We start from the raw sequence: 16,533 nt of genomic DNA, 5'->3' as shown, positions 1-16,533 counted from the left end.
AACTCTGTATGTGGGAAACGCGGCATCTCATCCATGTCCCCATCTACCTTTCGCATATCCTGTAAGTTACATACCGCTCTGCCAGGTAGGTGTCACCCCTCTGTTGAGCAAGGAACCTTGGTTCGTGTCAACGATATCCAAGAACGACGAAGCGATGGGATCTGATCTCTCGGAGAAGGGATCAACCCTCCCCGTAGAGGTGAGAACAAGTATCGTAAGCTCCATTCCATTCCTCTAATTTAGGCCATTCGTAAAATAATGGTGTTAACCTTGTTTATTCACGATCGGGCCGGTAAGTTAAGTTCATGGGACAGCCGCGGAGTAACAAGGACGATAAGTCACTACCGCTTTTTTGGATCTGGAACTTTTTGAGTTTGGACGTGAAGGAGCTGGATGTGAATTGACGGGTCACGATCGAGTTGCCAAGGGGATCGAGAACCTTCTTCTGCCTGTAATGCTTCTGGAATCACAACGCAATCACCTCAAATTCTCTGGGAACCGTTTACACATTGCAGGGGTATTGATGGTATAACAGCTCGCTTACACCCCCTCGTCCGTATCGAGTGCTGCATGTAGATGCTGAGTCATCAACTATCACGCCGCCATTCACGTGAATACCGTCGTGATCAGGATGCACACCTAGATAATTCGATCACGCAGGCGAGGTGAACTTGAATATGGATCTGGCCTTCAGCCGGAGTAGAGATAGTTCCGATATTCGGGATACTCTGTTCCAAGCGAGCAATCCCAGTAACCCGAGGAATTTTTTGTTTCGTTTTTTGGTGCAATCGGTTGTTACCCTTAACGGATATAGTCTACAGTAGTCAGTTGTAAACGAACTCTGATTTGCCACACGTAAACAAACATAACATTACTCTTCTATAACGGCATATCCTCTTCGTCGTAGTCAGAACGGTACTCGGTATTCAACGATGATCTTACTCTGGTTGACCTGTCTATCTAGGCAATGCGGTATGTGATGGGAAGTGTCGGGATACATATCGATGGATTAATCATGATACCTGACCCTTACTCCCAAAGTGCGATCATCAGTATGCTGAGTCATGTAGAATCTGTTTCGGCTTTGCCATCAAAGCCGTATGTAAAGTAAAAGTAAACATCACGTCGGAATGGATTTGCCTAGATGATCTACCATGTATTTCCGAACCGAGACATTCCCATTCCCATTCCCATCTTTCTGCAGCTGGTGGAAGAAGGCCGTGAAACCGAGACGAGACATATGAGAAGAACAAAAAGAGGACAAAGAACATTCCTCCCACCAAGCCTCCTTGCGAACGGCTACGCCTAAAAGCGCTTGTACATGGCACGGCGCCTCCTTCGAGCTGAGACAGCGGTGGATGATTGCTTCTTTCATGTTGGTAGCGTATCCCGAGTTTTCGCCGAAAAGATGTGTTTGCGGCCATACGATGCGATTACGCAATATATTCTCAGAGCACGGACGTGGGAACAAGCGGATAAAAGAATAAGGATGTGTAGGCGACAAACGAGGTTTTCGGAATTACTTTACTGGCTGTATCTCTGCATCACCCCAGCAATGATAGGACCGATCGATATGTTCATAGCACACACATACCGACTGATACGTGGGAATGAACTACGTGAGAGCCAGAACAACAAGCCACAATAACGAATGCTTTGTCATCATCGTGCGGGCATGTGCTGTGTACGTTGCATGAGCGAGTAAGCGAAGTCGCCTTGTTGCGACGATGATGATACTGCTTCACACTTGTAGAGAGACGACGATCATTCCCACCCATGTCTTGCACGGTAATTGGCGGTATCTGCTGTACACACACGCACGACCAAGGGGTCGCACAGTACGATGTACGGTGTACGGTATACCAATTAGACCGAATGATCCATATCCCATTCACCTTCGACAGGTGACCCCTTTGGTTTTGTTGTGCATAGCCCATCCGATGCTGAGCCCCATGATCCCTCATCACATCATAGCAATCATGGCGGTATCATTCCGGGCAATTTCCTCCTGCATTGCAGAGTGGGCATAACCGGCCCGGCAATCCCTGGATCTTTCATTCCTTACTCCCTTTCTACCCTTTTCTAGATCCTGAGTACAGCCAAAGGTAAAGCCGAGTGGAGCAGGAGCAGCGGTATAGCCTAAAGCAGGGTAAGGGCATTCCGGGGTTGACGGAGTGGCCTTACCAAAAGATCGCAGGGACCTCGTCATTTTTGGTTTATTCTCCGAATGGACCAAAAGAATCAAAACCCGCTTTGTAACCCATGCATCCCACCCCAAATCCGGGTGACGCTCCAATGCTGTTGCACCAGAGCAAGAAAACTTAAACGATTACGTTGTTGCTGTTGGGTGTTTTATCCGGTATTCGAGTGAGACAGATCAAGAAGAAGAACAAGCAAGATCGGAATGCATATGCATTATTCGTTGGGGTTGGGGTTGGGGTTGCGTTTGTTATAGTAGTGAAGCTCGGTTGGTCGGTTGTTCCAAATAATCGGAAAAGCATACTTACTTACCCTTTTGTATATGTCTGAGTTTGTCTCTTACTCGTTCCGTAGTGGTAGAGCAGTAATTACACCTTATACCCGCGCTCACCCGAGGTAAATCAACAAATCATATCATAAAGAAGAGAGAGACACCGTCAAACGTATCATCATTCGGTCATCAACAATACCAAGCAAGAACAACAAGGAAAAACCGACATGAGTCGATCTATCTCTTTGTAATCGGTTTCACCTTTCTCGCTTTGCTTTTTTTGTCCATCCGAGTCAACGGGATAATAGTTCATTCGTTTGCGCTGATAGACAAACAACACCCATCATCACCTTACGACCGTATGAGCAAGGAGAAAAGAAAAGAATCCGATCGGTCGCTCAATTTTTTTCCTTTTTGACCGCCCTTTCGATTAATACGGTTAGACCCTAAAAAAACCTACCATACCAATTGTTAGTTGCTAGTTTGTATATAAGACCCAATCCAATCCGACGCTCCTCTTTCTTCAGCTCCGCAAAAACACAAACTACAGTACACACCATCGTTCTCACCATCATCCATATCCAAATAATCATTTCTGTACATAAATCGATTCAACATCCAGTCCATCAACACCAACACGCACATACCCATCAGTAACATTACTTTTAGGAACAGGAACTCTTCTCTCTGTCTTGCATCAAATAAAAACCAGTTGGACATATATATCCGCGCGGCACATTACTCGCATACCAAATAATCAGCATACATCGCCTCATTATACCTTGAAGATCGACTTGTATACATCAACATAATCAATCATCAATTATCAATCACATATCAAATATCATTCACATCGATTGGATGGAAAGCGGCAAAAGATCAAATAATCAAAAGGTGAGCGTCAGCGTCATTTGTCACTTGGTCATGTCTTGAGATTTTCGCAACAGCCGAAATGGTCTTGTTCTCGCCTTTCATCTCGTTTTTTCCCACTTTGTACTCTCATTCGATCTTTGTTCCTGTCATTGCCGGGATGGTGTTAAAGTGGGTTTTACCTCATTTTTTGATTTTTTGTTTTCTGTCTTTGTTGGAATCAAGTCTTGAACTGTAACTTGCTTTCCCACCTTTGAGTGTGCTTTCATGATCATCATCACCACCATCGTTTTATCCATCGACCTCGTCTGTCTGTCTCGTCCCGGGGTTCATATCCCGAGACTAGACCGAGATGCGTCGATCGAATCGATCGATAGGTGAAATGGTGATTTTGATGCCCATGCATTGCCGGACCGTCGTGCCAAGGGTCATTTGTTGTGTATCACTGTTTGTTACTCCTCATGGCTTTGATGCGTTTTCGACGGACTATCTATTTTGGTGTCTCGTGCACTCTTTTAGTCCCCTTTTTAGTCTTCATCGTTCAAAACGCTTGTTTGGAATGAATTCATAATTTCCATCGTGTTTCTTTTCCTTTCTTTTCGAACCGTGTTTGACGGGATTAGAGATCTTCATTCGCATTCTTCTTCCTCTTGTCGATCTTGGCCTGGGTCTCATGATATGCCATCAATGTTTAGTGATGATCCATCGATGACAAGCCTTGGATGGATCACATTGATCTTGATGGTGGGATGGGGGTGCACGGGGACACATCACACACCTTGCGGCCGAGATCACATTGTACCCTTCATATCCCCCACTCTATCCCGATCATACCTCCCTCCTTTTGTTGCTATCCCTTTGGTTTCATTTAAACGCGCATTCATCATTCACATCTTTTCAGCTGCGTGTGTGTGTGTATGTCGTTTATTGTTGATGGGTTAACCTCAACACTCCAAGTGGGGAATAGAAACAGAAGTATACTATACAGAGTGATCATTGATTGACGTTTGGGGCGTGGTCATGGGAAGAAATCATTTTCCTGTGCTATCTACTCGCTTCATCGGTATCCATCTCGTTCTTATTGGGGTTATCATCGCTTTGACATCAACGCCTCATCCTCATTCATCAGATAAATGACCCCCCTTTCGCCTCTTCCTATCTGAATAGGAATGGAAATAAAACATCATTCCATCGTTTTCACCTCATCTCTCTTAAACCACCTCTGCTTCTTTCTTGCCGCTCTTTCACCTTGTTTTCTTTTTTTCCTCTTTTTCCCCCTCACTCATCCAAACCCCCTCATCTCATTCAATTTCAATCCGGTAGTGCCGGGGTGAGAACATTTCGACGTGCAGTCTCATTTCACTCTCCTCACTTTATACCTTGTCATACTCTAGCTTGAATCCTATTCATCTCATCTAATTCGATTCCTGCAAAGCTTGTTCTTTCGCTCTTTCACAACTTTTTGGCTTTGACAATTACGACTACGATTGAATTTGATTCTACCTTGATCCCAAGTGATCAGATCCCTCTTCTGCTTCACCCTCCATTCGCTTTCACTTTGATTTGGCCACCCTCGACGACATCCGCATCCATCGGTATCACATCACATCATGTCTCGTCTACTTCCTGTGAGACAACACATATCATATATAAATAAACCATCTGTCAATTCAATGATTCCAGCGCTGACTCATCACTTCCCCTCTTTATCTTTCCTTTTTTCCCTTCACTAAAATAGCTCATCCGAAGACCCTCTGCTCATCTGGAATCACTATCATCAACATCGACATCGTCATCATCCACGTCTTCCACACGGATCGATAACAAATCTTCCTTCTCATCAACATCCACTCAACCAACTCACACCACCATGTCCTCATCGTCATCCGCTGCCATCCCCGCTTATCGACCGAGCACCTCGACCCCCCCATCGGGTAAGAGAAAGGTCACTAAACCTGCTGGATCTAGATCGTCGCAGGATCCCTTTTACGGACACGAAGAAACGGCGGTGATGTCTGCTCGATTCGTGAGTGATCTCATTCCATCCTTTCCACAAAGGCGCCTTTCGCTAATCAATCAATTCACCGCCATTAGATCACATCCCTCTTTCAATGTCCCAACATACCTGCTGCTACCGCTCCGGGTGCCCCCACTCCCACACTAGCTCATTTCGTCGCATACGCCTTGCATCGTACACGACTTCCTTCCGTCGTCACCTTTGCCGCGTTGATGCTCCTTTCAAGATTGAAACAACGATATCCTGCCGCCCGTGGATCATCAGGTCACCGACTGTTCATCTCCGCTTTCATGATCTCTTCGAAAGTCATCTGTGACGACACCTACTCGAACCAATCATGGAGCATCGTTGCTCAGAAGATGTTCGCTCTCAAGGAGATCAACCAGATGGAAAGGGAGATGTGCGGTTACCTAGAATGGAACTTGAACGTAGCTGGTGATGAGATCGCCATCTTTGAAGCCAAGATCAGATCCGAACATGGACCAAGGGCAGTCGCCAGAGCATCATCTGCATCTTCATCATCCGAAGGATCAGTCATCGCACCTTCACCAGTGGTGTCTGCCTCTCGATCCTACCCTACACCAGAAACCACCCCAGATCTTCAACCATCCTCGCGACCCATTCGAGCTGTCCCATCACCATACAAATCACGACAAGCATACCAACCTCAAATATCTACCAGTCACGCAGCGACATTTCCTTCCCCACCAATTTCACCAGTTACACATCACTCGTCCCCTCGGCCACCACATTTCACCTCGTCCGCAAGTTCTTCCTTGCAATCTTCACCAGCCTCCGATGACTGCAAGACACCTTCCCCAGTCACTCTGAGTGGACATTCACATCACCACTCCTCTCACAAGTCGTCGTCGAACCGACATCCATCTAAAGGATTCGATATGACCCGAGCGTTCGAGTCGAGGTCGCGATCACATGCTGTCAATGTTCATCTATCGGGCGAACCTATACATGTCGGTGGATGGTAGTCTCTTTCGTGTCTGTCTAGCATTACATTCTTAATCATATATATACCCTTGCATTCATTAATTTCCATCACATATCAATTCGTTGTATAAAGTTTCTCTTTGTTCGTTTTCTCACAGCAATCATTGCTTGCTTCATGTGCTCAGAGTAGAATGGAATTTCTGTTATATGTGTTCAATATCATAATCAACAAGGTCAGAGGTCTGTTTTTAAGTACAACTTTTGAATGCTTTGCTATTGCTATCAAATGATATAAAATCAATCGATAAATCCCGATAATCTTCTCTCTTTGCACGATCCGATGCATGCTTGCATTGTTCGCTTGCTGTCACAGTCGTCGACGACATGTATGTATGTCTCCTCTTGGCAAGTGAGACCAATAGAGCCGTGAGGAAATACAACCATAAAGATGACAAGAATGAATCGATACTCTCTCTATTCAATGTAAAGATCAAGATCGACGACTGACCACTATTCCAAGGATCGGGAGAAGTCCAGAGCGACTGACTATTCGATTCGATTCGATTCGATTCGATTCGATTTGATTCAGTTCCCTATCACTCTATTTCACTTAGCTATGAGACACTTGATTAAGATTGATTATTCCAGCAAAGCTATTCCAGCAAAGCAAAGCAAAGGAAAAACAGATTTGCGCAAAATCGAAATGATAGATTAAATTTCTAGAATGAGACAATGACGCATAACAATTAGATGGTGGAGGATTCCCACTCCCACTCCCATTCCCATTCCCATTCTCACAACTTTCATGGCCGGTCAATTAGATGTATATTGCGACTACTACTCGAGTAGATTAATCAGGCAAGGTTTCATTCAGTAAAGTTACTTTGGATCATCTCGGAACGGTATCAAAGTCAAAATTTCTCCCTACTAGATTCCAGCTAATAAGTAACGATATCATTTTTGATGCAGCAACGTAAGATGGAGCATGGTACAGTAAAATACAGGAGTAAAAATCCTTACGGCCGTTGAGACGAGATGAGAGTATGTAGTTGTAGTAGTAGTCTTGTTCCTTACCTTACTCGGTTAGTCGATACTCCGTGTGTGCGTACTACACTAATTTTGAGTAGTACAAGAGTGTAAAGTGTAGATCTCTTGTTACAAGGCCCCACTACCTGTCAATCTCCACCACACCCGAATGAACATACTTTCAATTATCCTCTGCTGGCTGCAGCTGAGTTCCACTAGGTTCACTAGGTGCACAAGTCATGATACTGTGACGTCGTACATACAACGCCGGCTCGGTTTAATTCGGTTCATCGACTGATCTGATCTGATCTGATCAGCAGTACAGAATACTCGTATGAAAAGATCCTAATCCATGATCTGGATACTGCCGATCGATCTCTGAGAGAGATTTACGAATGGAGACATGCATGCATGCATGTATGCATGTATGTATATGGTGCTGGTCTACGTACGTTGGTTCATGTACGACTACGAGTAGTATCAATATCAAGTGAGTGACTTTGTCATTTGGGTTTACTGGAATACGGTACTTGGATGTTACGTACTGTTTTAAGTGGCGTACTACTCTCGTCATTTATTATCGGAACACGAGTTGAAATGTAACTTGCAGAGTCAAGAGACAATCACCGTACGTATTCGTTTTCGCATTCGTGGAATATTCTAGATCCTTGGGAATAATCATATCTTCGCAAGTCCCAAGTTAGATCCACTCTGTACCTCTGCGCAACACATGCCAATTTGCCGAATCGCATCTGCAGCTGCATGCATGAGGGGGGGACCAGAGTACTACGTCTGTACAGTACGTGAAGCTTTACATCTGACAATTTCACCTACTCCACTCAATTCATGAGATGTAGCAAGTTACGATCTCGGCAATTGTCCATCGGCACCGTTCACAACGATACGACCAACATTATCGCACATGTGACGCTGACCGCTGTCTGTCGGCTCATTACCAAGATCTGGCTCTGCAGCTCAGAGATCCCGAGTTGACGAGGTGTGTTGCATGTCTTGCACACGGGTTTTCACGAGAATGTAAAAACGTTCAATCAGATGTATGTATGACAGGTGAGAGAAGAACGTCAAGACAGGTACCACTGTCTATTCATGTGTACAACAATATTTCAACCTATCTAAACTCCCCCAGGCGTGGCGTGGATCTATCTAACTACCAACCAGCAGGAACTTCCGCTCGACCTGCTCCTTGACCTACTCCTGCGACCATCCCCGCACCGCTAACATTGTCCTTTGGAGGTTCTGGGCGACGATATTCGACTTTATCAACCTTGACCTGGTATCACGACATTTTCCATTTACTTAGCTCTCGATTCACTCGGCTGGTCAGAGAGATTCACTCACCTCTCCTTCGACTAGCTGATACACGTATGTAACGATCACTGGACCTTGCACGTCCATCAGTGCGAATGAAGGTGTTGCGTCGCTGTGTGGGGGATTAGAGATCAGCACTGTATTTGAGTTAAAGGGACAGACATGCAATGTGGAATATCGTTCGGGGAGCAAGCAGAATCTTGATAATGCGCTCACCCATTCCATAACCCGCTCCATGCTCCTGTAGCGGAACCTGGATTGACGAAGAATCGCCCTTCGAATTCAAATGCCTCGAATCTATTGCAGCGAGTCAAGTGATTAATGTTGTATCATTTGCGATATTTTACTCATGTCGTATCGTACTCTCCAAATACATTGTCGAGATGATATCTCGCTTTGACAATCGTACGGCCGTACGGCCTGGTAGAAGAGAGCTTACCGATGAGTTCCACCACTTATCAACACATCCACGTCCATCTGCCTAGCCAACGCTGCTAACATATCTGCATCTCCAGCCGGTACGATCTGTTGTCCGTGCACTACGCCTAATCGAAGGGACTGATGGGGTATCGTGAGAGATAAGGGAAAGTGGGTATTCTATAGTTATCAGCGAATTTGATTAGCTAGACGTAATTTCCATGAGTAGAGAAATATCATGTTTTATGAAAACATACGACTCACCTCGTCAAACTCCCCTCTTACCACATGAACCTCGGGAGCGATCGTCCGTAGATAATCGTATGTCTCCTTATCGCACACATTGCCCGTACATATGATTTGACCTATTTTACCTGGGACCTGCGAGTTATCGCTTGATATCAGCCTGCACCCAACAACGATCACTTTCACGCTGTCACTTACCAAGAGCTTCTTGAACTTTGCCGGTAGGTCGTGAGTGAGGGTTGGGATGTGAAGGTCACCAATGACTAGTACGAGGACCATCTTGCGGGTTCGCTGTCTACTGCAGTGCGCTCGCTCAGGTGCTTGAGGTTCGAGTGAGTATCTGCAGTGATGAACGAATCGTTCTTGATCAACTTGTCTGTCTGTTTAGTAGGGATGTCCAAGATGCTAAGCACGGGAGGACGCACACACAGAGAGAGAGATAGAGAGAGGTGTGTCATAACATCATTCATTCATTCGCTGCACGTGTCACCTGTCCCGCCGGAGTATCAATCTATCTCCGTTGCATCACCAATCACAATCACCATTGTAATTGTTTTACGCTGCATGTCATCCTTTTACCTCTTGTCATTGTCTCCTATTTACACAACAGATAGACAAGTGCATCACTGATACTGATAGACTGGAGATACTCGAGTCTTCAAGGGTGGACAAAGATGCAATGAGGAAACGAAAAGGGAATTATCATAACAAACAAGGTAAAAAACAAAACCAAAATCAAAATAAATCAACCGAACTACCAAATCAACCTTACCCACTCCAACCTGAAAATTCCGCTTCGACTTCAACTTCGACTTGCCCAACAAAACCGACGACCTCATCGACTGTAAATAATCCTACAATCCCTCTTGTTGAAGAGACATCGAGGCCGAGTCAGGCGAACCCACCGGCGAGCGATACCGACATATCTTCTGTCAACCTTTCCCTAAACCTCTCTCATTCAGCTCCTTCAGAAAGTTCAGAATCCCCCTTAGAAGATACCGTACCTACCCTTCAACGCACGACCACATATTGGCAATCATCTTCTATCATCGCTTCGGTCATCTACTCCTCTCCCTGGCCATTAGATGAACTTCTTCGATATACTTTATCGGTGTTCCATCAAGTGTATATAGAGATCGTTAATATGTTATTCGGATTCTTTGGATGGTTCGGAGCGGAGAGTAGCTCGGCCGTAAGTGGGAGGACGGAAAGAGATGGGGTGCAGATGGAGGAGAGGAAGGTGAAGAGGAGGAGAAGGAAGATTGAGCAGAATGGACATGATCATGTGGATGTTGGTAAGTTTTTAATAATTGTTGAGCGCAGAGTACATGGCAGATGGGCTGATAATTTTGAGTTCGGTGATAGATTTGAATAACCATTTTCCGGGGATGGTCAATCTCTCTGGGACGTTGTGTTATATGAACTCTGTGCTGCAGGTGCGTTTGACTTTGGGTTAACCATTCTCAGGAGTCGCTTGACGTCCTGATCAATTTATTGGTTGCGATAGGCATTCGCTTCAATAACATCGCTAGTGAACCACCTGGAGAAAATCGTAGAACTAGCTGTGGAGACCGATACCCCTACGCCAGTTACGGATGCTCTATTGGAAGTCATACAAGGTAGGATCATTTCATAAACGGTCCTTCGGCTATCATATACTGATGTTGACCCATAATTAGACCTCAACACCCCTCATTCCCGCTCGCCCCCCCTCCGCCCTCACTCGCTCCTCCAGGCCCTCCATCCCCTGCCCCAAATTCGTCGTCTCCTCTCAACGAGAGAGCAACAAGACGCCCACGAGTTATTCATCATACTTGCCGAAGCGGTCTCCGACGAAGCCATGAAAGTGGCCAGTGAGATAGGTAGACTCAGAGGCTTGGGGGAAATCCTCTCTCTCCAGGGATATGCTGGTAGTAAGAACCTAGTAGGTGGTAATGCAGATTTGGAGGGTGCGAATAAGCGAAGGAAAGTAAGGGGAATCGCCCAGCCCTGGGAAGGGCTTATGGCTCGTCGGAGGGTTTGTCAGACGTGTGGATGGGAGACGGAGGTTAGGATGGACCTTGTTGGTGGGATGGAACTACCCATCCCTCTGCATGTGAGTAAAGCTTCTCCTCCTCGAGTGCATTTGGAAGACGATAGCTCTTCAGACTAAGATAAGATGATGTTGATGATTTATCTGGTATAGGGCGACGTATCTCTCGATTCATGTCTTGCGGAATACCTCTCACCAGAATACCTATCCGACGTGACCTGCGAGGCATGCTCATTACGGACTTCCCTGACATATTATCAAAACGAGGTCGAAAGACTTTCATCCACCCCTAGTTCAAGTACTGCCAAACCTGCGTTTAACGCTAACGCCAAAACAGAAAAAAGTTCTTCCGCCGCCATCGCCAACGGGTCAGGAGCCTTCTCAGCATTAGAAGGATTATCTACCTTGTCAACCTCAACGAAAGAAGAGAAAATGACCAACTCCCGTAAGAAACGAGCCAGGGAAGCTAGAAGAGTGGAAAACAGATTGAAAGAGATGTTAGATTCCAATGTCATTTCGAATTTCAACGAACCGACTTTGGAACCTTTACATCGAGATCGGGAGGGAGAGGGGAGCGGGAGCGCAAGTATCCCTATTAAATGGCAGATATCCCGTACCCAGTCGATCAGGCAGAGTATTCTCACTCGACCACCCCAGTCGCTCAGGATGTTATTCATACGATCGGAATTCACACCGTATGGTTCGGTTTTGAAGAAGACTGCTAGAGTGAATTTCCCGGTGATTTTGGATTTGACGAGGTTTGTGAGTGATGGTGTGTGGGAGGAGAAACAACCCAATACTGGGATCAGTCAAGCAGTAAATGGTATTGATGGGAAGGGAAGGAAGAAGAGGATATTTTACAGGTTGGAAAGTGTTATATTGCATTATGGGTACACCCACTCATCAGGTCATTTCATCTGTATACGCCGGAAACCCTCTCCTCCGACCAGCAACTCGGCCACGACGAGGAACGCGAATACGGATACCTCGCATAAAGGGTATAGACCTGAGAAAGTTTATAAATCGTGTTCTGACGAATGCGCTTGTGAGAGTTGCGTGTACTTTGGGAAAGTCCGTGATGGCTTGGGTGGGAAGGGACCGGGAAAAGGATGGTTGAGGATCAGTGATGCTGATGTTGAGGAGGTGGGTGAGGAGGCGCTCTGGGAAAGTAGGGGGGCGGTGTTTATGTTGTTTTATGAGAGGGTTGGGGAGTATCGGGGAGGGGGAGTGAAGGGGGAGAAGCGTGAAGTTGCAAAAGGAAATGATGGTGAGGAGAAGAAGGAGTTGAATAATGCTTCGGTGGTCATATAGCGATGCAAGGCAAGGAGTGGAGATTTGGAGTATGGTAAAAATATTGTTGTAATACCTCGATTCGATCTTGACTATCACGTTTAGACTAGACATTATCTCTTGCATAGCATATAACCCATTACTACATGTATTGCATCGTTCCATCTTATCTACATCTACAAATGAGGGATTGATTGGCCCAATGCGATATTTCGGATAGATGACCACTCGGGAGGCTATGTTATTCGGGAATTAATCAGTTTACACACCATCTGGAGATCTTTTCGGAAATGGTATCAGATAGGAGCAATGCAACTCACATCCGATCTCGTTTCGAAATGTAGCCAATCTCCACTTCCTGTAGGTAATATACCCATTGTCGAACATTTCCATAAACCCAGTGCGAGGCTAGGTATCAGAATATAATATCAGCCTATTACCGAGTGAACGGTGAGATATGCATTTGACGTTGGCAATTGAGGCTGGGGAGAATGAGAAGGAAGATCCAGCACGGGGGAAAGATCAACTCACACTAATCCCTGACACGCCACATAAGCTATCATAGGCAATACCAGCGGACCATAGCTTGGTTCGGAGATGGTCGTATCGATTGATTTTCGGGATGACGACGAGGAGGAAGGAGTGGGCGTGGGACGTAAAGACTCGAAAGCTGAATCACGATAGTAACAAACTAACATTAGCAACACTGTATACAGCTTTATTGTAGAGAGTTAGACAACATAGCTCACCCCTAAATATGTTGAATACAGCTGTGATGGGTCCAGTGAGAAGCATGAATATCATTCCCAGGGAGAAGATCTGGACGCCCGAGCCGGAGAAATAGAGCATGATAGCTTGCATGGGGAGTGATTTGGCGGGGCTGAGAGGTCAGGTTAGCTGTGATTTTCGGTATAACACCTGTTGAGTTGTTTTTGCTCCTGCTCAAGGTGCCAAAGACAATATACCCACGCCAAAGCTAGATCCCACGCTCTCCTCAATTTCAATTCCGTCGATTTACGATTCTGCTTGATTATAGCATCAGAGTCTGGCTGTGTGTTCTACGAAGTCGCACATCTCGATCAGCTTATAGGTCTCTTAGTTCACTGTACGGCTGTAGGATGTATATGAGATGCTTACTCTCGAGGATAGCTGTTTGGCAGAAGCGGGAGGAAGGTACCCCGGTGGGTTAGGGATGGAGTTGTTCCTTTACATGGTCGATGTTAGCTGGTCACATGGAAGGTGCAAAGTCGGCCAGCTCACTTGTTCTGTGGGACTGTATAGTCCAGTCTGAGGGTCATCTTTGCTCGTTCTGGTGATGGGCGATCGATCTGGGTATTCCTTGCTGACAGCAATGTTATGTATCCATACAAGACAAGTGAAATCACAATTCTCGGTGAGAGATGCAGCAAAGCAGCTCAGATGCCATCGATAAGATCGGATCACAAAATATCAGCCACACTCGGCTGCTCCCAAAATGAGCCTGATAATTTGAAGGAATCACGCTTATCACCGGCCGGAAGTGTGTCGAGGTCAAGGTGTTAGATATCAAAGGTGTGATTCTTGCTCTCTCATCTCATCTTCCCAGCTGTGTCCTGCTTGTGATACTCTGCATAATTACACCATACGTCTACCCATCAGCCCTCACAATCAGATTCACCGTATACCTACTGAACATCAGCCGCACAACCCCTTCAACCAAGCCGCATCATGGCCAAAACACCCACTTCGACCAACGGCGCTTTGATATTGGAAGAGCCACTGATCAGGGTGAGTCAAGCTGATCTTCAATCGTTCACACCTATCACAAGCTGATTCAAATGATTTCTATAGACACCCTATGAGCTCCTAAGAAGATCACATCGCTCAGCTCAGAGACAGGTCGAAAAAGATTTCAATGCAGTTTCGGTGAGCCTGCGTTCCGAACCAACTCTCTACTGTAGGAGGATAGTATGTCTAACGTCCTTCCTTAGATTGCTTTACAAATTCTTACCAAATCTCTCAATGCATCCTCATCTACCGAAGATGGACGTCAGAGCTTGGTAAATAAGCTGGATCAGATCGGAGAGAGAGCAAAGGGACTAAAGAGAAAGGTCAGCTAAATTCAAATTCTTCTTGATTGAACGAATACTCTAGCTGACGTATCTGACATAGCTCGATGACATACAGCCGAGTACCAGGGAGCCTACACCTTTACGATCTCGATTAGAATACCTCAATGCTCTGACTCCTGTTTCAGACATATCAACCAAGAAAGAGGAGGAACCGAAAGCTACAAATGGAGATAGAGGTGGTGACGTTCAGATGGACATTGATGGGGCAGCGAATGGAGATGGAGAAGTTACACCCACAGAACCGTACGTTAGCTATTATCTCAAATCTGATTTTCTGTTAGCTGATGAAGTACACGTAGTGAACCAAAACAACAACCCCTCTTAACGTTTGACGCGACGCTCGATCGATATATCGTAGACTATCTGTTACGCACAGGACGACTGAAGACTGCCGAAGCATTGTCGAAGAAACAGAACATTGAGGTAAGCTAAGTTCCACTCGTATCGCTGGGAATGTAGCTCATGCCCTTTGGTACTTTTAGGCTTTGGTCGATATCAAGCTTTTCGCCGAGTTGAGTAAGATCGAAACTGCATTGATCGAGAAGCATTCATGTGCCGAAGCGTTAGCTTGGTGCGGTGAGAATAGGGGTACACTAAAGAAGACCAAGGTGAGTTGTCCGCATCTCGTTTCTCACACACTCGCTTTCGGTTCATAGTCCTTCCCCACCGAAGTGAAACACCTCACGCTAATGACATGCTTTTGGACCTTCGTCAGAACAATCTCGAATTCACCCTTCGTCTCCAAGAATTCATTGAACTCTGTCGTAAAAGAGATATAACCTCTGCGATTACCTACTCCCGGAAGAACCTCGCTCCATGGGCTGCGACTCACATGCCAATGATACAGCAGGGTATGACGTTGATGAGTTTCGGTGAGAAGACCGGCGTGGAGGTGTACAAGGTGAGTAGTTCCATCCTCCCGGCTATGTTCGTATTATTCTGACTGATTGATTTTCGTTTGGCAGAGACTCTATGACCCCTCACGGTGGAATGACGTCCGAGATTCCTTCCGCTCGACCTTCCTCACTCTATACGCTCAGCCGTCCCAGCCAATTTTATCATTAGCATTATCGGCGGGTCTCTCTTCACTACGTCTACCAAGTTGCGTGCATCACATCTCACCTTCGAAATCAGATACCAACGTCAAATCCCCCCAATCGCCGCATATACCACTACTCCCTGCTGCGCCACCGCTCCACAACCTCGAGTCCTTGTTGGTCTCGGAACATCTCACAGCACCACTGGGAGGCGATCATTGCGATTCCCCGAAGGAAGATCTGCATGAACATCCCGAGAAACCTGTCGGGAACGTTGATTGTCCAACATGCGACGAGAATCTTAAAGTGTTGAGCAAGGAACTGCCGATGTCTCATCATGTCAATTCGACCATTGTATGTAGGATCAGTGGGAAAGTCATGGATAGTTTGAATGAGCCGCTGGCTTTTCCTAATGGATATGTATACTCTACACAGGTGAGTTGTGCTTCGTTGCTTCGCGCTCAATAGGGAGGAGATGAGTGTAGGATGGGATACATACGTAAAATAAGATTGCTAACGTCTCTCATGACCTGTATAGGCCCTTCGCGAAATGGCGGATGCGAATTTCGGAGTGGTCACCTGTCCTCGGACAAGGGACACGTGCGCGTTCACAAGGCTGAAGAAGGTGTATATATCGTAGATGTTCACTCGGCTGTGTATAGAGGTGGTTTAGGTTTGGTCTGTGTAGCACTGTATTTTCCTGGTTGTTGTTCGTTGTATACACCTTCATGCATGTACATTTA

General features: G+C 45.9%; 5 protein-coding genes across 5 annotated transcripts; 3 read left to right on the top strand and 2 right to left on the bottom strand.

Moving 5' to 3' along the window:
- Nucleotides 1–5,210: 5,210 nt before the first annotated feature.
- I302_105944 (uncharacterized protein) lies at nt 5,211–6,343 on the top strand (the record flags this gene model as incomplete). The annotated part of the gene is made up of 2 exons (XM_019191695.1): nt 5,211–5,366; nt 5,435–6,343. 2 exons carry the CDS (start codon nt 5,211–5,213, stop codon nt 6,341–6,343), a joined length of 1,065 nt encoding a protein of 354 aa, XP_019046325.1.
- Nucleotides 6,344–8,496: 2,153 nt separating this feature from the next.
- On the bottom strand, nt 8,497–9,599 carry I302_105943 (uncharacterized protein; the record flags this gene model as incomplete). The annotated part of the gene is made up of 6 exons (XM_019191694.1): nt 8,497–8,619; nt 8,688–8,769; nt 8,874–8,954; nt 9,097–9,254; nt 9,339–9,455; nt 9,519–9,599. 6 exons carry the CDS (start codon nt 9,597–9,599, stop codon nt 8,497–8,499), a joined length of 642 nt encoding a protein of 213 aa, XP_019046324.1.
- An 865-nt stretch (nt 9,600–10,464) lies between these two features.
- On the top strand, nt 10,465–12,663 carry I302_105942 (uncharacterized protein; the record flags this gene model as incomplete). Its single annotated transcript, XM_019191693.1, has 5 exons — nt 10,465–10,615; nt 10,686–10,756; nt 10,828–10,939; nt 11,000–11,415; nt 11,506–12,663. 5 exons carry the CDS (start codon nt 10,465–10,467, stop codon nt 12,661–12,663), a joined length of 1,908 nt encoding a protein of 635 aa, XP_019046323.1.
- A 155-nt stretch (nt 12,664–12,818) lies between these two features.
- I302_105941 (uncharacterized protein) lies at nt 12,819–13,940 on the bottom strand (the record flags this gene model as incomplete). The annotated part of the gene is made up of 7 exons (XM_019191692.1): nt 12,819–12,878; nt 12,963–13,050; nt 13,174–13,312; nt 13,392–13,522; nt 13,612–13,700; nt 13,780–13,846; nt 13,903–13,940. The coding sequence occupies 7 exons, from the start codon at nt 13,938–13,940 to the stop codon at nt 12,819–12,821; spliced, it is 612 nt and encodes a 203-aa protein (XP_019046322.1).
- Nucleotides 13,941–14,349: 409 nt separating this feature from the next.
- On the top strand, nt 14,350–16,430 carry I302_105940 (uncharacterized protein; the record flags this gene model as incomplete). The annotated part of the gene is made up of 9 exons (XM_019191691.1): nt 14,350–14,409; nt 14,473–14,547; nt 14,613–14,732; nt 14,794–14,996; nt 15,053–15,176; nt 15,236–15,361; nt 15,469–15,654; nt 15,719–16,225; nt 16,329–16,430. 9 exons carry the CDS (start codon nt 14,350–14,352, stop codon nt 16,428–16,430), a joined length of 1,503 nt encoding a protein of 500 aa, XP_019046321.1.
- Nucleotides 16,431–16,533: the final 103 nt, after the last annotated feature.

The sequence above is a fragment of the Kwoniella bestiolae genome, chromosome 4 (genome assembly GCF_000512585.2).
Source record: "Kwoniella bestiolae CBS 10118 chromosome 4, complete sequence".
NCBI classification, from domain to species: Eukaryota; Fungi; Basidiomycota; class Tremellomycetes; order Tremellales; family Cryptococcaceae; genus Kwoniella; species Kwoniella bestiolae.
This window is presented reverse-complemented; position numbering and strand designations above follow the sequence as displayed.